General features: G+C 45.2%; 1 protein-coding gene across 1 annotated transcript in view; it reads right to left on the bottom strand.

Moving 5' to 3' along the window:
- rasgef1ba (RasGEF domain family, member 1Ba) overlaps positions 1–23,515 on the bottom strand; it is a 50,331-nt gene that overhangs the window by 25,142 nt on the left and 1,674 nt on the right. The window contains 7 exon segments of the mRNA XM_038791779.1: positions 163–242; positions 3,688–3,790; positions 3,945–4,040; positions 7,348–7,422; positions 9,241–9,453; positions 16,683–16,820; positions 17,415–17,537. Coding sequence (XP_038647707.1) covers positions 163–242; positions 3,688–3,790; positions 3,945–4,040; positions 7,348–7,422; positions 9,241–9,453; positions 16,683–16,820; positions 17,415–17,537 — 828 coding nt within the window.

The raw sequence follows: 23,515 nt of genomic DNA, 5'->3' as shown, positions 1-23,515 counted from the left end.
GGATGTTACACAGAAATTCATTCACTGTGTGGTGCCTAGTATCGTTCTTTAAATTGGACCCCCAGTATTGTCCTTACTGTATCAGAGATCAGACACTTTTCAAATGATAAATGCATGAGGTAACAGTAGCCTTGGGCTACAGATTGTATTAGTGGTGCTTACCTCAAGAATGTCAAACTTGGCTGTTTTGATTTTTGCCCAGGTTTTCTTTAGTCTAGAAACGGGGCTCATGTTCATGCCAGCTGAAAGGAGAAACATTGAGATCGCCCTGTTTAGTTTGTGCAGTGCAACAGGATGAGCTTCCGCAGTCAGCAATACATGTTCAAAATTCTCGAGGAGACAGAGAGAGAGATTAACAACACGGGCTACAGGGATAATTGAGGTGTACTTTGCTGAAAATGGGTGAGGATTACCCCCCACCCCCAACCCGTAGTGTGATTTCCGGCAACGAAGGCGGCTCATCCATTGGCTGGCGGCAGGATCGTCCAGTCCCGCCGATGTCAAAGGTGCTTTGGATTGTTCACTAGCCTCACCACCGAAGAGCCCACCGAGGGGGGGGGGGGGGGGGCTGCTATTGGCGGGCTGACGGAAAGCACCAGAAAACTCAGCACCATGTCTAGTTCAAAGGAGTGAACTAGAATGTAGTGATGTTTACCAAAAAGGTTGACCAGGAGCATTTCTCGATATTCATATTAGGGGCTAAATTTAATAGTCTCTGAAAATGGGCACATGAGTTGAATTGTGCAGTTAATCTGGGCCTGTTCATTGCAACACACAAACTCTATGTGTGCATATGGTGCTGTTGAATAGCTGGACACCTGAGCAGGAAACTAAGATTAGGAGTGGCTCGTACCGGGTCAAGATAGCCAGACAATGTGTGACTCTTAAAGGAAGGGAGCATTGTGGCTGGAGCAGGTGTTGGGAGTCTTTTGTGATCTGAACTTTCCCTGGAAAAGATAGGAAAATGGCACAGCACGGGAGAGAGTGTGGGCAAAAAGATTTTTGGAAGCTGTACTGTAGGCCTTGGGGGAGGGGTACAAAAGAAGAAAGATGTTCTGCAGCCGGGGGGCCTGGAGGCCCTCCAAACACCTACTCAGAAGGTCGGGGGAGTCGACACTGTGGAGGTGAATATCAGGAGTCAACCCCAGAGGAACTGGATGCCGTGCTACAAGTTCAATAGCTTAGTCAGTGAATACACTTTCAAATGTCATATTCTACCAACTGCACCACCAGCCTCAGTTAGTGGTCAAATCATCACAGCCCCGACATTCAATCATCTTTATCAATCAGGACGCATGCCTGGATTTCATTTACTTCACAGCTTGCATACCTTGCCTGTTATTTAGCCATAATATCCAGATCAGCCAATCAGACTGCCCATTTTACACAATTTCTTTCTTGCAGGACCATGTGGCTCACAACCAGGACAGCAGGAGCTAACTGGATGGGAGCAGACTGGTGCTGGCCATTATTGGAATGCCCACTGGTGAGGCCGTGGACAGCAGAGGCACTGAAACTATCAAAGAAGATGGTATCTACAAATCTGGTCTTCCTTCTCACAAATCACCTCACCCTACACTCTCTTCTGATTTACAAGCTGTGGTTGGTTTTACATATACCTCCTCCCTACCTTCCCATCATCTCTGGACCACAACTTTACCCTTGTGCCTTTATTCCTTCAAATACCCAACAATGGACATTGGAGAAATTCCAAAAAGAGTGAAGATTAAGACACACCACCATCACAGGTACTAACTCCAAACTATTACCCACATTTATAAAAAGACCAGATAAATCACAACCATCATTTACATGTCACATACATTTCCTGGGCCAACACACACTAGTACAGATGGTGGAATAAGACAATACGGTTAAGGTGATTTTTACAGTTTGTGATGCAGAGGAAACAACAGAATATATGGGGCGTGATTCAACTAATTGGGAACAAAGTCCCATAATGAGCTTGTTTAGCCGTGTGTTTCCTGGCGTTCGCAGCACCGAGAAACACATGGCTATACAAGGCAACTCACATTGTACAAGGGGCCTCGGCGGGAATGCACACAGCCCATTTTTAAACAGCGTCCTGATCTCCGAGGCCCCCGAAGCAACCCCCGCCCAGCCCGAATGCACTATGGGAAGCTTCTCACTCCCTCTGAAGTACCACCTGGGTGAGAGCCTGGCAGTGTCAAGGTACCCAGGTGGCACTGCCAGTTGGCAGGGGCACTGCAAGGGTGTAAGGTTGGCACTGTCAAGCTGCCAAGCTGGTATTTTCTGCAGACAATCAGCCCTGCGTGGGTGTTGGGGATGCAGGGGGGGGACTGGGACCCTCCCATAGTGTGTTTGAGCTGGGGGGGTCGGTTCGGGGGCCTTGGAAATCGAGATGCCATTTAAACTGGGGAGGTCTGGCGAACGGAGCTCCCCCGTGCACAAAATGGGGCCATGTGGGCATCGGCTGCACGTTTCCCGCTGGGCCCCTTACACAGAGCTGCGAGTGCTGGGAAAAAGGTGGCTAAACGTGCTGCCTGTGGGACATTGTATCCAATTAGTTGAATCGAGCCCACGGTAACCATGAGGCAAGAAATCCCAAGTGCTTCATATGAAGTCTTTCATTCCCCAGCTCTTATATAATTGGCATTTCAATCCAATCCATTTATTGTTCTGAAGATATATTTTGGAATGTTTCTCCCTGTTAAGGCACAGCTAAAACCTACAAAAGATTTACTCACTCCTGACTTTCCTTGCGACAACAGTTGCCCCCAGTCCCGTAAGTTCAGGGACCATTACATTCTTTGTCGTCGCATTTAACTTAGAACCATCAATCACACTTCTGACAAGATACGTCTTTATCCAGCCTTTTTAAAAGTCATCTGTTTCTGTTGGGGATCGAATCGACAAATATTTTCTTCTGTTGAGGGAAGTTAGTGCTTCTAATTTCAAATGTTGCTTGAAGCTGACTGATTTTATTTTCATTTTCTCCAACATGTCGTATCCACAGTCCGAATTGAAGAAGTCACTTAAATAACCTTTTCGTTTCAGTGTTTTGAAACTTGGATTGAGTCTGCACTCCATTATTTTTGAATGAAAATAATCAGTTCATTGAGTCTGCCTTTGTAATAGCAAGCTCTCAGCCCTCAAATTCTCCCTGTCAGTCATCTGGACTGTTTCCAATGCATCAATGTCACCTTGAAGGTAGGATGCTCACAATTTCACAATATTGTTTCAGATGTGGCCCAGCCAATGATCTATAAAATGTTAGTATAATTTGTTTTGACTGATACTCGAATGCCCTTGAGATACAGCCCGGTACATGATTAACTATGTTGATAACGTTGCATTAACCTAACACAGAAGACGTAAATTGTACAGCAGTCCTTTGTAAAAGTCCCCTGTGTCAAAGTTACTGACAATTTCAATCTGATAAGCTTACATGATACATCCTTCTACATTTAATAGGTTGTTGTCTTTTTTTCCATTTTTATTTTCTGAACATTAAACTGAGATGGAATAGCTTATCCATATCTGGATGTTCTGATTGTTAGGTGCCAATGCTGCTGCCTGATTACTATTTCAAAAACATATCACAGGCACATTTAACAAATAATTGTGTTGGGATTTAATGAGAAGCGACCAACTTGATTGATCTGTCGTGTATGCATTAAATCACAGCTTATGAGCAATACTCACAAATAATTGCCATCAAGGAATTGAAGTTGCCAATGTTGAAGCACTCCCGAGCTACATCAATGAAATATTCTATTACCCGTGCCCTGTGCTTCTTCTTCACCGGCTGTGAATGACAGATGAGAAAATTGGATTTCCGATGAAACAGTAACTTTCACTAAAGGGAACTGACAGTTGAAATGCATAATAATGAGTGACAATTATTGTGACAGGCACAAAGAAACAACTCCAGTGTGGAAACGTGGGGAGAGCTGACTCACCATGCAGATCTCTGTTGCTACTAGATAGCTCAGTCTGTTAAACCACTCAACATATGCTTCCAAGTTACTTGTTTTCTTCAGATCATCAAAGCAGGTCTGAAATAAAAATAAAAGCAAGGCTGTTTTCGCATGGAAAAAGTAGAATCAAAATACTTCCATCTCATTTCACAAATAAAAGCACAGCAATCCTTATGAAAACATATCAGCAAAACGTATTGCTGGATAAAAGACATTTCAGAAACATGTGATATAAGGCATGTGGGTCATACTCTTTTTTTAAATGGAGTTGTTTATATTGCAATGTTTGTCGTGGCTTTGTTGACGTAGGTTTTAAGTTGAAAAGCCATTTAAAAAATAGGCCGGAATTTTCTGGTCTCATCCCAGCCGGAACCCGCAGTGGGAGATTCGGCAGCCCCGCCAAAAGTCCATTGATGTACAGCGGGAGCGGACGATCCCAGTGCTGGGCAGAAAATTGGATCCATAATATTTGGTTTCAAAGCACCAAACAAATCAGTTGGTGATGCTATTGGATAGTGCTTCCCATTGTTACATTGCGCCTGTGAAAATATGACATTTGTTCTGGCATTTCTCCATAAGACTGTTACATGCTAGGCCTGCAATACTCAGAATAAATCAATTCACAAGGTTCTTGAAAATCAAAAGATCACAAACTATTATTGGAGAAAGGATGGTAAATGTGAACAAGAAAATAAATAAATGGATAATTTTTTATTCATTTATGGGATACGAGTGTCGCCAGTTAGGCCAGCATCTATTGCCCAACCGTAGTTGCCAATCAGAAGATGATGGTGACCTGTCTTCTTGAATCGCTGGAGGTGTAGGTACACCCATTGTGCTGTTAGGGGGGCTAATTTCAGGATTTTGGTCAGTGACGGTGAAGGAACAGCGATATATTTCCAAGTCTTAAAAGATGATTGTGGCATATCCATGAAAAAGCATGATGAAAGAAGCAAGTGGCACCCAAACTCAACAGAAAGACAACAGAAAAACATCAAGCAGAAGCACCCGAAAAGCACAAGCAACAAGGCCAAATATCCTCTGAAAGGGAAGCATTTAAGAAACTTTCAGGAAAGTACGAAAACCCTGTGAGCAAATAGACAAGTGAGCGGAATGTAAAACAGTCACAGAACCCAAACACACACAAAGAATTGATAATTGCAAGGCCCTACATTATCAAAATGTTGACCCCTGAGCAGCAGCTGAATATCAGCTGAGCTCCTACCTGACTGAGCATGGTTTTGGCTGGGCCCTTCATCCTTTCCCCCCTGCCCCCCCCCACCCGAGCAGAATTCTGACCCCAACCCAATGCCTCACTAATAAATAATATTGTCATCCCTATCACAAAATGCACATAGAAGGACGTCCACTTGTGTTTGTGACGTATAGCAATGATTTAAGCATTATTGTGGCGGAGGGGATGTTGGCGACATTTGGTTGTGTTGTTCGCGAGGAAGAAAACTGAAGACTACAGTAGACTGGTATGGTGGAGCGGTAAAGTCACAAATGGAATTCAATCTAGAAAGGTGTGAGGTAATTCATTGTGCACAACAAATACAGCAAGTCAATCCACAATAAATGGCAGAATACCGAGAAGCGTAGAGGAAATAAACTTGGAGTGTGTCTCCATAAATACCTGAAGGTGGCAGGACAGACAGATAAAGTGGTTGAGAATGTATACATACTTTCCTTTATTCGTGGAATACTGGAGTATAACAGCAGGGTCGTCATGCTGGAACTGTGTAAACCACCAATATTTAGACATCAGCTAGCATACTGTACAGTTCCCGTCATCACATTAAAGATTGTGATCACAATAAAGAGGACAAGAAGTAGCTTAAGGAGCTGAGAATGGAGAATTTGAGCTCTGAAGATAGATTGAAAGGCTGGGGTTGCTTTCTTTGGAACAGAGGAATCTCTTGCATGATTTAATTGCATCAAACTTGGGTTTTAAAAACCACAGAATGAATGGAAGATTGAGGCAGATAAGGAATTACATAATTTTGAGGGCCTGGAAAATAATGTGTTTGGAAACTGTTCAATAAATCTTGATTTCAGCACTGGTTTTTAAAGCAGAAGTTGGACCACCCAATGATTCCCTTCTTGCTATCTGTCACAAATGAGGCGTAAAATAGTTTGTGCCATTATTAAGTTGATTTCCTCCAAAATCCCTGTAATGTCAGCACAACCACACAAGTAATTGCATTTTCATAGAATCATAGAATCCCTACAGTGCAGAAGGAGGCCATTCAGCCCATCGCGTCTGCACCGACCTCTGAAAGATCACCCTACTTAGGCCCACTCCCCAGCCCTATCCCCACAACCCCACCTACCCTTTTGGGCACTAAGGAGCAATTTGGCATGGCCAATCCACCTAACCTGTACATCTTTGCACTGTGGGAGGAAACTGGACCACCCAAAGGAAACTCACGCAAACACGGAGCGAATATGCAAATTCCACACATTCACCCAAGGCTGGAACTGAACCTGGGTCCCTGGTGCTGTGAGGTAGTAATGCTAACTTGACACTGCCAGGGTTCCCGTGAGGGAGTGCCAAGATGCCAGGCTGGCAGTGCACAGGTGTGACCTATCAGAATGATGAATATAAAGCAAAAGGAATCATTTGACATGCTTTATTTATACTGATGTTACATGTTTAACAGCAAACGATGGTGCGATTCTCTGGTCTCCCCGCAGCATGTTCCTCAGTGGCGGGAGGCAGCCCATATTGGCCAGCGCCAGAATCTTCTGGTCCCGCCGCTGTCAATGGGATTTCCTATTGAATCAACTCCACGCCGCTGGGAAACGCACTGCGGGGGTGCACTGTCGGCAGGATGGGTAGATCCCACCGGCATGAACAGCCGGAAGATCTTGCCCAGAAAAGTGCAGCCCAAAAGGAGGCCATTGCGTTTATGTCAGCGATTTACCTGAGGCATACTTCACTGGTCTGTTTCAAATCATTTTCTGTCTTTTTTAATCAAATATTTATTCAATTCCGTTTACAAACGCACTGTTTCTACCTAGCCAGAAATTAAATCAAACTCTAATTTTCTCTTTATTAACTCTTCATGTCTACAATGGGGGAGAGATCTTCCGCTGTACTAAAACACTTTTTATGGCATTGTGACAAAATGGCGGAGCTCTGTACTCTGTCCTGGGAGGATTTTCTTTTGTCAACACCTCTGTCCAGAAATTAATAGAGATCAAAAGTTGCTCGACGTGGATGGGCTGTTTGAAATGTTACTGGAGGTCGATTAAAAATGGCAGAAATGTTGAGATGAAAAAGAAACGTTATAAAAGAGGCTGTGAGTACAACTGCTGAGCAAACACTTGCGCTGACGAACATCAAACAGCATTAATTTGTAACCGCGGAGAGTAACTGTACCTTGTTGTTATCGTAAGTGTCTTTGTGTGCAAAGGCTTGAACAAATTCCTCAGGTCCGATATGACTGAGACGTTCCTGCAGAAATAAACTAAATATCAATGGCAAGCCAAACTTAATGTATCAACGTGTTCATATTTTATGCACCACAAAGGCAAATGCTTTCTTAATTATTGTCAGTTTTTGTTTCTTGAATTTTAGGTCAAAAGATTGGGTAATGTCACCTGTGACACAATATACGCTTTTTGGGCGAAAAATAAAACTACAAAAATAAAGGGCATTTGAGTTTAATCAGTAAACAATTAAAAAAAAAATTACAAGTAGAACGTAAAAATCATTTCAACACAAACCTCAGTGAATCTTTCCCTCTGCAACTTTTATCAGCTGCCAACATGTAACACAACTGAAGATTGGTCTTAATATAGGCAAAAAGATTAAATGCTCTCTGTACTATGGAAAAAGTGGCTTCACATGCCTTGGCAGGCTTGCAAGGTGCTGTTACATGGAATCATTACAGGACAGTCATTTGGCCCATTGTGCCTGTGCTGGTTCTCATAAGGAGCTAAACAGCATTGATCTTCCAACAGCACCACATGGCCTGGGCATCCAACACTGTCAACACGGCCATGAAGCTATTATTCCACATGTTTATAGTGATACAAATTGCAATCTGTTCCAGCGAGACATAGAATAGAACAAAGCTGTCACATAAGTTGAAAGCCCTTCACCAGTGCTGCCTACATAAGCTCCTGAGAATCACATGGAGAGGCAGCAATGACATGGCACAGAGGACTGGTCAGGGACACCTGTGGGACATTGCGACGGAGAAATGACTGATGTTGTCAGCACGCGTATTTTGTCTGCCAGACATACACCCCACCAGAGTAGCAACAGAGTGGACACCGCCGAAGGTCGAAGAAGGCGGGGCCAGCCAAAGAAGACTTGGCAAAGTACATTTAAGGAGGGCCTTCAAAACGATGGCACCACCTGGACTGGAACGAGAGAGACTGTGATGGACCGAGGTTGGTAGCTGAGTCTTGCCGCCCATTGCCTCGTATGGGACAGAAGGAACTAAGTCGAAGCAAGTTAACTACCAATGATTATCATCTCAACCATTTCCGCAGGATGGAATTTTGCCTTTGCCATCTGGGAGGTGAGCTGATGGACTGGATCTTGGCAAAATTGGGTCGGGATTTATTGACCGTCCCGCCGCGCGTTTTTCAGAGGCGGATAGGATCTACCCACCCCGCCATTGTCAATAGGATTCCCGGTGACAGCACCCCTCGTCGCCAGGAAACCCATGCGCTGCCGTGGGATCGGAATTTCCCGCTGGTGTGAACAGCCGGTAAATCCCACCCATGTTGTGAGTCATGGGTTGTGAGCAGAAAAGCTTGCAATCCAATTTTCCTCTTGCTCAGCAGCTAACTGAGGCTATGTCTCCAGCATTCATGTAGACCCTTCAAAATTGCTGACCCCACCCGATTTGAATTGCTAACATATTGTGCTAAATTACTGCTTCATGATTTAGAACAATCTTTACTGAACTAATTCAGTCCAGGGTGATAGTTAATGCTGGTAAATAAACAGAAGGATATTGAGCTCCAATGGCAAAATTTGAGTTTGCTATTTCCGGAATCGTTGTAAGAGGCATAATTTACAAACTGTAACCATGTTGCGAAATTATTGTTATTCCCTTATAGATGCACAAACATCTCCACAAAACCTTAGTGAACATAAACCCCCAGAGCTTAAGGAATAGAGGCCTAAGTGCTGAAAAATGAGTCAAAAACACTGTAAATAAAAAAAGAACAAAACAGAACATTGTTTCTCACATTTTAAAATCTAACCCAGTAGCATATTAAAATACATGTAATAAATAATGTGTGAAGCACTAACCAGCTCTACATGTGTTAGCTGTTGAGCTAAAGTATATGGATCACTGCAGATGGTCAGCATATCTCTCTGAATCGATTGTGGTTTGGTCTTTAGCACAGTCAGTCGGTCTGTGACAGATGCATTTAATTTTGTGAGAACTTCTTCGTACTGGTTAAGGGTAGCAAGCTTTCGGCTCAGATTCTGAGTTATCTGGTGCATAGTTTTCCGATGTAACTGCCACAAAAAAGAAGACGAATGGTAAAATCAGTATCCAGATTATTCTACAAAAAGCTAAACATTGCGTGGATACTGGCGTCTCGGATGGAGGCATGTATATAAACTGTATTTGGAGATGCTTGCTGGTAAATAGATGGATTTGAGTTCCAGGATGTTCCATCAGAATATGTTTGCATCTGAATAACTATCTACATACACGAATGTCTTCTTGACGGTTACCAAAAAACATAAAACTGAACCATAGCATGTGGCGCTACCTACCAGATAGGATGGGTTTATAGGGGAGGAATTGGGTTAAAACATTTTTAAGGTCAAAAAATGAACTGAGATCACTATCTCTTTCACATGGTTACCCCCAATCCTCAGCAAAGCTATTCAAACACAGCACCTGCACCTCTCAGAATGGTTATACTCAGAACCAGTGAATAACAGGAATTTATTTCAGTCTACTTGTGAAATCAAATCTGTTATTAAGGAGGTTACAGCAGGGTGCTTCGAAAATCTCAATGCGATCAGACAGTGTCAACATGGTTTTGTGAAAGGGAGATCCTGGCCGGGATTTTCCGACCCCGTGCCGGGTTGGAGAATTACTGGGGGGGCGCGAGAATCGCGCCACGCTGCCGGCTCGCCAATTCTCCGGCGTCGATTTTCAGGGCACCCACGGAATTGCCGCTGTGCCAGTCATGGGCCATTCAAAGTGCCCCCCCCCCCGACGATTCTCCGGGCCTCAACGGGCTGAGTGCCCGCCAAGTTCGGCCGAGTCCACTGGCATGGGTTACATATGGTCCCACCTGGCGGGATCTCGGAGTTCTGTCTGCGGGGGCCATCCTGGTGGGGGGGGGGGGGGATCCGACCTCGGGGGGGGGGCTAGTTCCATGGGGGCCTATGTTCCTCCACGCCGGACCCCTGTCGGGCTCCACCATATTGCCGGAGACGGGAACCCACGCGAATGCGTGGTCTCGCGGTATAAATACATTAAAGACAGTTCAAAGAAGGTTCACTCAACTGATATTTGGGATGCTGGGGGTGGGGTTATCTAATGAGGAAAGGTTGGACAGGTTGTGACTATATGCATTAGAGTTCAGAAGATTGAGTGGTGATGTTATTTAAAGATGTCAGTTCCTGAGAGGACTTGACAGGGTAGATGCTGAAAGGATGTTTCCCCTTGTTGGAGAAAATGGAACTAAGAGGCACAGTTTAGAAATAAGGGGTCTCCGATTTCAGGCAGAGATGAGAAGAAATTTTCTCTCAAGAGGTTAGAATCCTTGGAACCCTCTTTCACAGAGCGACACGGTCAATGAATATTTTTAAGGCAGAGGTAGACAGATTCTTGACTAACGAGGGAGTCAAAGGTAATCAGCGGAATGTGGCGTTGGGGCCACAATCAGATCAGCCATAATCTTATTGAGTGGCGAAGCAGGCTCAAGGGGCCGAATGGCCTACTTTTGCTGCTTCAATTCACACAAATGGTGCTGCCACAGTTCCTTCTGTGCTGTATTCACTCTGTAACCAACTCTGCAGTTATACATAAATGCATTTTTAATAAATACCAGATTACAGGTTTTGCCTCAAGCGTAAAAATGTAACATGACTAAAATGTTACTATTATACTGTACCCTAATTCAACCCACCATCTACATAAAGTTAACCAGTTATAAAAAGATTTGCATGCATTAAAAACAGGTTATAAGATATTTGTTGGAACAGTATAAATCCCTTCAACAGTAGGAATGTACCAAAGAATCCCACTGCCGTTGCCTACAGTGGCATTGCAAATACATTTGTGGTTCTCTGGCGCTTCTGGTAACAATTTTATACACATCCAGAAAGAACACATTTACTTTGGAGAAAACTCAATTGGATCTTCACATACACGATGGGCCGAAGGGCCAATCTTTGTGTGCTGTAAAACTCTTATGACTTTTGGGATGTCCCTAAACAAGGTAGCCAGATTAACTTGTGTCCAAGCAATTTTCCGAACAAGCTGCAATGCCATCAGGAATGGTTCGCATTGTTAAATCTGTAACAAGCCTAATGTTTGCGTGGAGAAATACTGCAGCATTGTTTTTGGCATGTTTCCCCTCTCTTTCCCTTCATTATTTTGTCTAATGTCCAGCCATCTGTTTACTCTCGCCGCTGCAGCAACTGAGAACCAATAAAGCTCCTCATGGCCAATGGTGAACAGGTTGGAATGCTGACCTCGACCAGAGTTCAAATCTTTCCGACTGCAAGTAATCTAAAATTATAATGCTGGTATGCTCCAGGAAACCATGGTTTTGGGCTTGTACTACAAATTAAATACCCAAACGCACAGATTCTTTGTGCATGCACTGAAGCAATGTAAAATTCCACATGATAGGGCAGCACGGTAGCATTGTGGATAGCACAATTACTTCACAGCTCCAGGGTCCCAGGTTCGATTCCGGCTTGGGTCACTGTCTGTGCAGAGTCTGCACATCCTCCCCGTGTGTGCGTGGGTTTCCTCCGGGTGCTCCGGTTTCCTCCCACAGTCCAAAGATGTGCAGGTTAGGTGGATTGGCCATGATAAATTGCCCTTAGTGTTGGGTGGGGTTACTAGGTTATGGGGATAGGGTGGAGGTGTTGACCTTGGGTAGGGTGCTCTTTCCAAGAGCCGGTGTAGACTCGATGGGCCGAATAGCCTCCTTCTGCACTGTAAATTCTATGATTCTATGATGATTTCATGAGTTTTCTCACTCATGCAAGTCTTTAGGAACAGAGGAATTAGGAACAGAAGTCGGCAATTCAGCCACTCGAGCCGGCTCCACCATTCAATCAGATCATGGCTGATCTCTCCCTGGTCTCAAATCCACCTCCCCACCTGTCCCCATTTCCCTTTAACCCATTTTCTATCATAAAACATCTATCTGCCTCAGACTCCACTGCACAATGGGGAAGGTTCCATGAATTCACCACCCTCTGCGAGAGGTAGTTCCTCCTCCTCTCAGTTCCAAATCTACCACCTCTCAACCTGTATCTTGTTTCCTCTCATTCTAGATGCCATACACGGGGGGAACATTTGGTCTACGTTTACTTTATCCATCCCATTTAGTATTTTATTATCTTGATCAGATCCCCTCTCATCCTTCTAAAGTCCAGCGAGTACAAGCCCAAATTGTTAAATCTCTCCTCATACATCAAACACTTCATCCCCGGAATCAAACTGGTGAGCCTCCTGCCTCCGATGCCACCAAATTGTTCCTCAATAAAGAGACCAAAACTGGACACAATACTCCAGATGTGGTCTCACCAACATCCTATACAATTGCAACAACACTTTTCTACTTTTATACTCCAGTCCTTTTGCACTGAACGCTAACATTCCATTTGCCTTTCTTCTTACATTTTGTACCTGTATACAGACTTTCTGCGATTCATGAACAAAGACACTCAGATCCCTCTGCCCAGACGTATCTTGAATCTGTTTTCTATCTGGATAATAATTTGCGTTTCTATTTTTGCAGCCAAAATGGATGAGCTATCCAAAGTCTTGAAGTGGATACATGCAGGCAATGCAGCAGCAGCCAGTACAAACCGGCTTTAAGTAGTCCACACACCATCTTACTTTTGCCGAGAGGCAAGCTTAAACTTGAAATGTGTTGCTTCCATAATGGCAGTGGAATAAAATAACAGGACTGTAAACAACTGGGAAGAAATACCAACTGGCACAGGCAGATGCTTGCTTCTATTTCGGTTATCTCTCCCCCATCATTACCATTTACAGTTGAAAAGAGGCCAATTTGGTTCATCCTATTTTTGCAAAATGTAGTGAGATAAGCTCTCTGGGAAACAAGGGCCATTGCTCTTGTCTGCAAGTGCACATCAAACAGCTGATTAAGAACTGTTTTTGTTGACAATGAAATGCAAAGATCAGGATGCAGCCAGTTAGTCACCGTGCAGCACCACTTTGCACTTAGAAAATAAATATTTGGAGGAGTGTAATTTGGTTAACCAGAAGGTAGAAACCAAAACTGATTCAAACTTGAGAAAAGCTGGTAAGATTAAGCACAGTGTTTAATGGGGGCTCGCCTGACGGCTAGCGAGAGAACAGTGTGACTTCTTTTCAGGAAGGCCCAACTCAAGCACCTAAATTGGACAGAAACAGGTCTTCCCCAGCATCAAGGAAATCAGGGTTTGGGAGCTCTCTGCATAGCAATGTCGCCAAGTAAGTGATGTCTGGTGCTGGTACAACAGCCACCTGAGGCTCTCGATGATCATTGGGTGGTGGGAAGGGGGGTCACGGGGTAGGAGTCGCAGGAGACGGGGGTGGTCCATTGCAAGGGTCGGTGGTAGTTCTCAGAGAGCCACCCTGCCCCGTTCACGATGCTGGGTCCCTCAATCAGGTACTGTGCCTTTGAACAAGGGATTCCCGGGAGCAAAGCTCGTGTTTGCTTGTCCTACTCCCCACATGTCGAGTCCCTTGCCCGCCTCTGAGTTAATACAAGCAGCAGCCAGATGAGACTGTGAACTGGGCATCAATTGCCTACTTCATTCATAGTGGGGCAGGAAGGCCATCCACAGGCCTTCTAGCAACAGGGTGGGGATCAGCTAGCCACCCGTCCACCCTCCCATGTGAATCCCCCGCTACCAAACTCACTATGGGGGAGGACATTAACCATTAAAAGCGGGATTCAGCTAAAGCTTGCCAGCAGGAAAGGCTGCACACAGATCGTGGTGTCATTTTGTCCAGCAGTCTCTCAATGCTGGTGCAAAACACAGCCCCCCCTCACCCCCAAACAAAATGACTAAGTGGGGGGGGGGGTTGCAATGGGATCGTGTTGACTCACCCAGCAGGAATCAAACCGTGTTTCCCACCGTAGATGATACTTTGTCCTTCTTAGTGAGAATGGCACCCTTTATGTGTGTCTAACCTATCAAATCCTTTATGACTTTAAACACCCACCTGTCAACCATCTGAACTGAAATGAATAAATGTTTATACACGCTGTGCTCATGATTTAACCCTTTATCATTCTGCACTGCACAGCATCCCTATTTAAATAATGGAATCGCATGTGCAATTTTCCAATTCAAAGGAATAATTCCAGAATCTACAGAGCTTCGTAAAATTATGAATAATACATTTGCAACCTCTTCAACTATTTCCTTTCATACCCTGGGGGGGAATCCATTAGTTAATGGAGATTGTCTATCATACTCATATCCAGATAACTACTCCACTGAACACATTTTTTTAGATTCCCTTCTGCCAAAGATATTCCACCCTCTTCCTCCACTCTAAAAACAGATCTAAAAAGTGTTTATTTGACAAGTCTATCATGTGCTTATTATCCATTATCATCTCGAGTCTATCTGTAATGTCCTTTACCACTCCCCAGGGGCTAGATTGGATAGCTGTCGAAGACAGGGGCAGGGTTTGTGATGTGTGGTTAATCTGTGCCCGTTGAAGTAATACAGGATGCCGGTCATAAAACAGAGGCCCTACTAACTGCACTCCCATGGAGGCCGAGAGAAAATTTAGCCCCTTGGTGAGAACCTTAATTTATCATTTCTATCCTTTTGTATGCCTTGTATTCCAGCCAATAATTTTAACTCCAAAAATGGGTTGGTTGTGGTTGATCAAGTGCGACGTTTTTACATTTTTAGACCATCCGCAAACGTGCCGACTTTTGGTTTCAGTGGAGGCCGAACAAGAGACAGACAGGTGAACTATTTCCAGGAGGTGGGATGACAAGCTGAAATATTTTAAATAAACCGCCATCTTCTGATTTAACAGTGACCAGGTTTCTCAGGTCCCAGGAAACCCTAGAACTGAAGGGAGGAAAGGACAGATTTAGGGAGATGCTAAGTGTCTTTACAGCAGTGCTTATAGATCATAGAATTTACAGTGCAGAAGGAGGCCATTTGGCCCATCAAATCTGCACCGGCCCTTGGAAAGAGCACCCTACCTAAACTCACACCCCTACCCGATCCCAGTAACCCAGTAACTCCACCGAACCCAATCTTTTTGGACACTCAGGGCAATTTAGCATGGCCAATCCACCTAACTTGCACATTTTTGGACTGTGAGGGGAAACCGGAGCACCCGGAGTAAACCCACACAGATACGGGTAGAAAGTGCAAACTCCACATAGACGGTGACCCATTATCACCTGGGACCCTGGAGCTGTGAAGCAATTGTGCTAAACACTGTGGTACCGTGCCCCCCTGCTTGTGGGCCAGCAGGATGGGCAGCATGGTAGCACAGTGGTTAGCACTGTTGCTTCACAGCTCCAGGGGACCAGGTTCAATTCCAAGCATGGGTCACTGTCTGTGTGGAGTCTGCACGTTCTCCTGCGTCTGCGTGGGTTTCTTCCGGGTGCTCCGGTTTCCTCCCACAGTCCAAAGATGGGCAGGTTACGTGGATTGGCCATGCTAAATTTCCCTTAGTGTCCAAAAAGGATAGGTGGGGTTACTGGGTTACGGGGATAGGATGGAGGTGTGGACCTAAGTCGGGTGCTCTTTCCAAGGGCCGGTGCAGCCTCGATGGGCCGAATGGCATCCTTCTGCACTGTAAATTCTATCACTTCTGCCTGATTCTCAACCCATGGGAAAATGCTCTGGGTCAGGGAACGGACACTCATACCACCCCCGAGGGTTGGCGATTAGACTCCCAGACACTTCCCCTAGATCCCAGCAACAGCTGGAAGATCCCAACCCTCTGCGCTGGAGATCTCTCCTTAGTCAAACAGGAAACCTCAAGGAGAAAAGTTACAACGCCAAAGCATGCAAGGTCGTCATCTAAAATTCCACTCCTCCCTCTAACTTTGTAATCTAGATGTAAACATCAAGGCCGATATCTCCATGCACACGCCAAACTGATCAGCACGTGTTTTAAATACTTAATTACCAAAGTTATGCTTCAAAACAACATTATGTAAAGCAGAGTCTAGACTTTCTTCAGAAGAAGTAGCTAAATTAGTTTAGCTGGGTTTAATCATAAGGTGCCTAATGTTCCTCGCACAAATATGGTAATAATGGTTCTGCATAAATAGGCATAATTAGCAATAAACCATGTGGATGTCAGCTATAAATCTGTCACCTGTTTAGATTCAATTCCCATTTCTTTCAGTTATTTGTTTTATTTGCTCTGGGTGGTGCTTCCTTTTATTCCTCCCTGGAAACACGATGCATCGACCATTTGCATTCACCATTAACTATTCCGAATAATTCCAACATAGACGAGATGCTGTTTCCACATAACTAACCTCATCCAAAGTGGTTATCTTGTGTGTCATGTCCTTTAGGTTTCTCATCATCCTCTCATCTCGAAAATCATAGGGAAATGTCTCCGTCCATTCAGCCAATAACTGCACTATTTTTGGCGCAAATTTTCTTATCTTGGCCTAGAATCAGTCATAAAATTGTATTTAATTACGACAGATTTAAATGCAAGTTGTGTCACGACATTTCATCTACAGAAAGGGCGGTACAGTGGCAGAGTGGTTAGCACTACTGCCTCACAGCACCAAGGACCCGGGCTGGATTCTGACCTCGGGTGACTCTGTGTGGAGTTTGCAACTTCTCCCTATGTCTGCTTGGGTTGCCTCTGGTTGCTCTGGTTTCCTCGCACAGTCCGAAGATCTGCAGGTTAGATGGACTGGCCTTGCTAAATTGGCCCTAGGTGGGGTTACAGGTATAGCGTGGGCTAGGGTCTCAGTAGGGTGCTCTTTCAGAGGGCCGGTGCAAACCCGATGGGCCGAATGGCCTCCCTCTGCACCGTAGTGATTCTATTCTAACAACACTGGCATTGTCTAATTGTGAGGCATTAAACATTCCTTCCTTCATTAAAAATTAACAGATGAAATCACTGACAGCACATAAATGGAACTCTTGTTCCATTAATCATGAGGGGAAGGACACACAAACGTGTTCTTTTAATACTATTTGCAAAATCATCAGTCTCCAGGCAAATAGAAAGTATCCCTTGACAATCTCACCTTATCTAAAATGGCCTCATTCAGCCTCTGTTGCTCAATACACATGAGGCAAACCTTTGCGAGGAGCTCATATGGTCGGATGAAAAGACGTGAGCTGAGCAGAAAGGTAAATACGTATGTTCTCTGCAAGAGAAAGCAAGGAAAGCTCACACAAAGAATTACAGCTTCAATTGTGTTTAACTCTTCTCATGCACAACAAATTTAATTTGGAGACAAGGGGGCAGTTTTAAATGGGTCTGGGCTTGAAGTGTCCCAGATATCTGCTTTGCAACCCAAGCCAGTCTACAACCTTCCCAATTGAGACTGGAAGCTGAGCAGGCGCCCACCCTGATTCAAGGGAGTTGCCTGCAACTTTGAATATAATAATAAGGCTAGTTTGGTCTTTAATAACTGACATTAGTGCCAGCAACAGGGGCTCAATTCCATCCTTGGGTGACTCAGTATGGAGTTTTCATTCTCCCCGTGTCTGCGTGGGTTTCCTGCAAGTGCTCCAGTTTCCTCCAACAGTCCAAAGGTGTGCAGGGTAGGTGGATTCTATAGTTCTAATTGGGTTTCCTGAACTGTGCAGAACACGGACAGCACCCTCAAGGAGTGGACTCTGGATTCAGGAAATAATTGCCTTCACACTTACTCCCGGATCAGGTGGCTGCCTGAGGAGCCTCTGAAAAATGCACCCCCGCAAATGGTTTCCCCTTGGGCTAGGCCTCCAAACCTCACCGCACCAGGCCCAAGTTTCTCCTCCCACTAGGCCCTGATCGTCACCTGTTCCTAATATCCCTAAATCTCTCCTCCCACCAGGTCCCGATCCCCTCCATCATTCCCCAATCTTACCCTCCTGCCTACTCGCCACAAGACCCAAACCCCTTGACCCAGGCCCCAATCTCCCCTTCCAAATCCTCCCCAGCCCACAACTTGGCTCTGATCTCACTCTCCGCCACCAGGCTGCAATCTCCCCAGTTCCATCTTCACCAGGCCCAACCTCCTCCACTCCCTATGATCAGCAGCTTCCTCCATTCAATCCTTCCACTCTCCACCAAAATAGCCCCCTCCTATCTCAGATGGAAAACCAACCCCAGTGGGCTTAGCTGCTGCTGCTGTCATCAGGGACCAGTAACCTGCCCAACTAAAGTCCAAGCTGTCAATCAAGCTGGACTCCTGACGGGGAACCAATCACTGATAGTCATGCTGCAGCGTTAAAATAGTTTCCCCCAACATTAATACAGGCCCTGTCCCTGCAGGTCAATTCAGTGAGAATTGACCAATGGTTCAGAAAGGCTGTTGCACTCAATATTCTTTCACAGAAATTATTTAAAAAAACTAAATATTAAGCCAAAATCTTACAAACAGAATCTTGAAGGAGTTAGAATTTACTGCATTTTCTCCTTCATTGATCAATTCACCATACCCTACTGAGAGAGTGGGGGTGCCATGCCTACAGTTCCTACTTCGTTTTTAAATTGCACCAGGTTTGTACAGTGGCAAGATAGAATTTGGTGCCTCTTTACATGCAGAATAGAGGTGTCAGTCTGCCTCTATTATTCAGTGCTCAGCCCATTGGGATTTCAAAACATGCCATTTTCCCATTCATTCTTTCTTGGAATATGGATATCGCTAGGAGTATAAAGGTGGCCATGACCCACCTTCTTGAGCAGCTGTTGTCCATGAGATGTAGCGACACTCACATAGCGATAGGAGGGGAATTTTAGGATTTTGACCCAATGACAGTGAAGGAACAGCGATATGGTTCAAAGTAAGAATGCTGCATGGCTCGGAATGGAAGTTATAGGTGTTGATGTTCCCATTTGCCAAGGGCAGAGTTATATACGTATTCCTACTCTCTGTAATCAATGTTTTATTTTGTGAGGTGTAACCATTTCCTATTTAAATAATCTCAATAGTTAGCCTTTTTGTGAGTTTTAACATAAAGTTTATTTAATGTCCCACACCGGAGGTTGTAAAATGTGACCACTCACTTGACTCACACACTCTATCACTCTCACAAATACTAGATACGGCCGAAGAAAAAAACAATATGGTTACAAATTATTTTTGTCTGTCTCTCTTCCATTGCAGGCCTTTAGTTTCTTAGATAAATTGATGCATTTAGTGGAAGTGAAGGTCTTATAAGCAGAGCATCTTGTAGTTAATTTCTAGGAGGTTGGTTCCTGGGTGAACTTGAAGTTGGAACAGGTTGGGGAGAGTCCTTCTCCCAATTTCAAGGTATTGCTGCTTATTACCTTGGCTGCTTAGTTGACTGCAGATGGTTTGATTGCTTTCGGATGATTTATCTGCCTATACAGAGCTGATTCTTGCTGTATTCAAAACAGATAACAAACATGGCTGTCTCATCATTTTTTTTAAACTAAATTTAGAATACCCAATTCATTTTTTCCAATTAGGGGGCAATTTATTGTGGTCAATCCACCTACCCAGCATATCTTTGGGTTGTGGGGGCGAAAACTACGCAAACATGGGGAGAATGTGCAAACTCCACACGGACAGTGCCCCAGAGCCAGGATCGAACACTGGGACCTCGGCGCAGTGAGGCGGCAGTGCTAACCACAGCGCTACTGTGCCTGTCTCATCATTTGACCTATTACAAGTCCAAAATCTTTTTCCAAATACAATGGGTTCCCAGGTCTATTATACACCCTAAAGAATGACTTACGCACCTTGAGAGTTTGAGATAGCTAATGTCTTTGTGTTTGAATGATCCATTCAATTTGAAATTACCTCTTTGAATTAGTTTCAGGAAAAATGCTGAGTCAATATGAGTCTGGAAAATTTCTTTTGTTCACTTTTGAGACAGGGAAGTGTTTCAAGCCATAAGAGAAGTCAGGTGATCCTCGAGTGATCATCGTTTTGCAGCCTTTAGGAATTTTAAATATATAAAAGGAATGACAGCCAGTTCATAATATATTGAAACATGACATGTGCGTCAGCTGTCCTTTTCATTCTACGCGACAAAGTTTGCAGATTTTTAAAGTGCTGTCAAAGGGGACTTGGCATGTTCCCAACCCATCTTGTACAGGGGTACACACTGCTGCCAAAGTGTGCCAGTGGAGGAGGGATTGAATGTTTAAGATAATGGATAGTATGCCAATCAAGACTGCTTTGCCCCGATGGAGTTGGTTTCTTCGAGTGTTGTTGAAGCTGTACTCACTTTAGCAAGTGGAGAGTGTTTCCTCATACTCCTGACTTGAGTCTTGTAGATGGTGGACAGACTTTGAGGATTCAGGAGCCGCGTTACTCGCCATAGATTTCCGAGCTTCTGATCTGCTCTTGTACCGCCATTATTTATCTGGCTGGTCCAGTTAACCTTCTGATCCGAAGACATCCAGGATGTTGATGGTGGAGGATCTGACAATGATGATGCCATTAATATCATTGGGGGGCGGTCAGGATGTCTCCTGTTGGAGATGGTCACTGCCTGGCAGTTGTGTGGTGTGAATGTTACTTGGGCAGCACGGTAGCATTGTGGATAGCACAATCGCTTCACAGCTCCAGGGTCCCAGGTTCGATTCCGGCTTGGGTCACTGTCTGTGGGGAGTCTGCACATCCTCCCCGTGTGTGCGTGGGTTTCCTCCGGGTGCTCCGATTTCCTCCCACAGTCCAAAGATGTGCAGGTTAGGTGGATTGGCCATGATAAATTGCCCTTAGTGTCCAAAATTGCCCTTAGTGTTGGGTGGGGTTACTGGGTTATGGGGATAGGGTGGAGTTGTTGACCTTGGGTAGGGTGCTCTTTCCAAGAGCCGGTGCAGACTCGATGGGCCGAATGGCCTCCTTCTGCACTGTAAATTCTATGAAATTCTATGAGTCATCTCTAGACCCTCCGATTGAACAATGTCAATATGAAAAGACTTTAGAGTGCAGTGAATAAAAACCTGAAATAATACGGCTCTTAGACTGTAATATTTCTTCAGATTTTCTCAGTAGTTGTTCCTCATTGCGCTTCTCAGCAGGCCCACTCGCATACCAGTCAAAAAAATGAGAGAAACAAGACACACAAAAAAAACTCCCAGGAATGCTGGAGAACCAGGAGGTTAGCAAGAATGGAAAACTGAAAGAAATTTGTATACAAAAATAGTACTGGAGAATTAATGCAATTGAAAGTTGATAAATCCCCTGGACCTGATGATCGACATCTCAGTCTGTTGAAAGAGATCGCTGTAGCGAAAGTGGATGCATGATGATCGGCTACCAAAATTCTATAGATTCCGGATGGTTCTTGCAGATTGGAAGGTAGCAAATGTAATCACACTATTTAAGAAAAGGGGAAGAGTGAAAACGGGAAACGACTGATCTGTAGTCTGACATCAGTAACAGGGAAAATGCTAGTCTATTATAAAATATGTGATAACTGGACATTAATAATGGGAGAAAGTAAGGGTCGGATTGGGCGAGACAACCTGGATTTCTGAATGAGCGGCACGGTGGCACAGTGGGTACCACTGTTGCTTCACAGCTCCAGGGTCCCAGGTTCGATTCCCAGCTTGGGTCACTCTCTGTGTGGAGTCTGCGTGTTCTCCCTGTGTCTGCGTGGGTTTCCAATGAGCGTTCCGATTTCCTCCCACAAGTCCCGAAAGACGTGCTGTTCGGTGAATTGGATATTCTGAGTTCTCCCTCTGTGTACCCGAACAGGGGCCAGAATGTGGCGACTAGGGGCTTTTCACAGTAACTTCATTGCAGTGTTAATGTCAGCCTACCTGTGACAATAAAAATTATTATTCTTTTGAAAAGTAAATCATGGGCGAGATTCAGCAGAAACGTTTCTATGTCTGGTTTCGGGCGGGTTTGACAAGGTGTTTCTTGGCAGCTGTATCGCCAAGATTGACCCCACTATTCAATGGCACTTTGTCGTTTCTTTGGGCCTCGGGAGTTTATCCCCATCAAGGCCACACTTAGGTACTTTACCTGCACTGGGGAGCTGAGCTCGCCAGCACGATCAGCTGCTCGCAGTTTGGGGCACCATTCTGAATGACTGCCTCGATCTATAAACTCCGCCCCTTTCAGGACGCCCCCCCTTCATCCACACCCACCCCCCCCCCCCCACCCTTTTTTTGGGACTTCAAACCTCCCCTCACTCCCTCTTTCATGAGCAAGGACACCCAGGCCCCGACACCTGGTTATGCCAAACTGGCATTCGGGCACCTTGGGACCACTACCCTGGCACCTTGGCAGTGCCAGAGTGGCACTCCTAGGGTGCCCCGATGGCACTGTTAGGGTGCCTGGATGGCACTGTCAAGGTGCTCGGGTGCCAGGGTGAGTACAAGGGTACTATCCTGTCCTGTCCCCGACCACCCCGGGGGGCACCAATGACCTGCAAGACTCCCTGAGGTGCATCACACCTGTTCCAGATTTGTGGAAAGCTAAACTGTGCCCCAGCGAGGTCGCGCAGGCAAAGCCTTTGACCTCCTGGGCGGTGGTGCATACGACATCCGGGTTTCATTTCCTGTATCACACCCAACAAGGGCATGAAATTGATTTTCAGGTTAGAAGCTGCAGCAGGACCATGTCCTGTGGGGGTTTGGTAGGACAGCCAGGCTGCAGCTGTGATTGTCCCTGTTAGGGGTCTCCACAATATTTAAAGATGTCCTGAAGGCCTCAGATGCAAAGCCCCTGCTCCCCTTCCCCAGCCTAGGGGCAACCCTTGACCAGGCCCCTTTCAGCTCCCTGAACGACCCCGATGCCCTTTAGGCTCCCCTGCCGAGCACAGGGGCAGCAGCTCCAGTGCCCTTGAGCTGCATGCCGGCAAATGGAAATGCTAATCACCCCCAACTTCCCCTCAGTAGTCATTGCGCCAGCTTCATGTTTTTGAAATGGAGTACTAAATGGCACCCGCGTGACTTTCCGCTGGGAGTCGGGTAACCCCTGGGAGGCCACTGCATTCGACTTCAATCTCGCTGATGAGATTGAAATGAATGCAAATTAGGCTTATGACCTTCTCATCATTTGTGGGCGAGATCCGGAACTCGCCAATGGGAGCGGACTGGGTGAATCTCAAACTTGTTCACGCCTGGCACAAATCTTGATTTTGGCCTTTCCCACTATTCACCCACCATTCCCAGATGCGGGATGGGCGCAATGCAGTGGCTGAATCA

Source organism: Scyliorhinus canicula, chromosome 3, assembly GCF_902713615.1.
Source record: "Scyliorhinus canicula chromosome 3, sScyCan1.1, whole genome shotgun sequence".
Taxonomy (NCBI): domain Eukaryota; kingdom Metazoa; phylum Chordata; class Chondrichthyes; order Carcharhiniformes; family Scyliorhinidae; genus Scyliorhinus; species Scyliorhinus canicula.
This window is presented reverse-complemented; position numbering and strand designations above follow the sequence as displayed.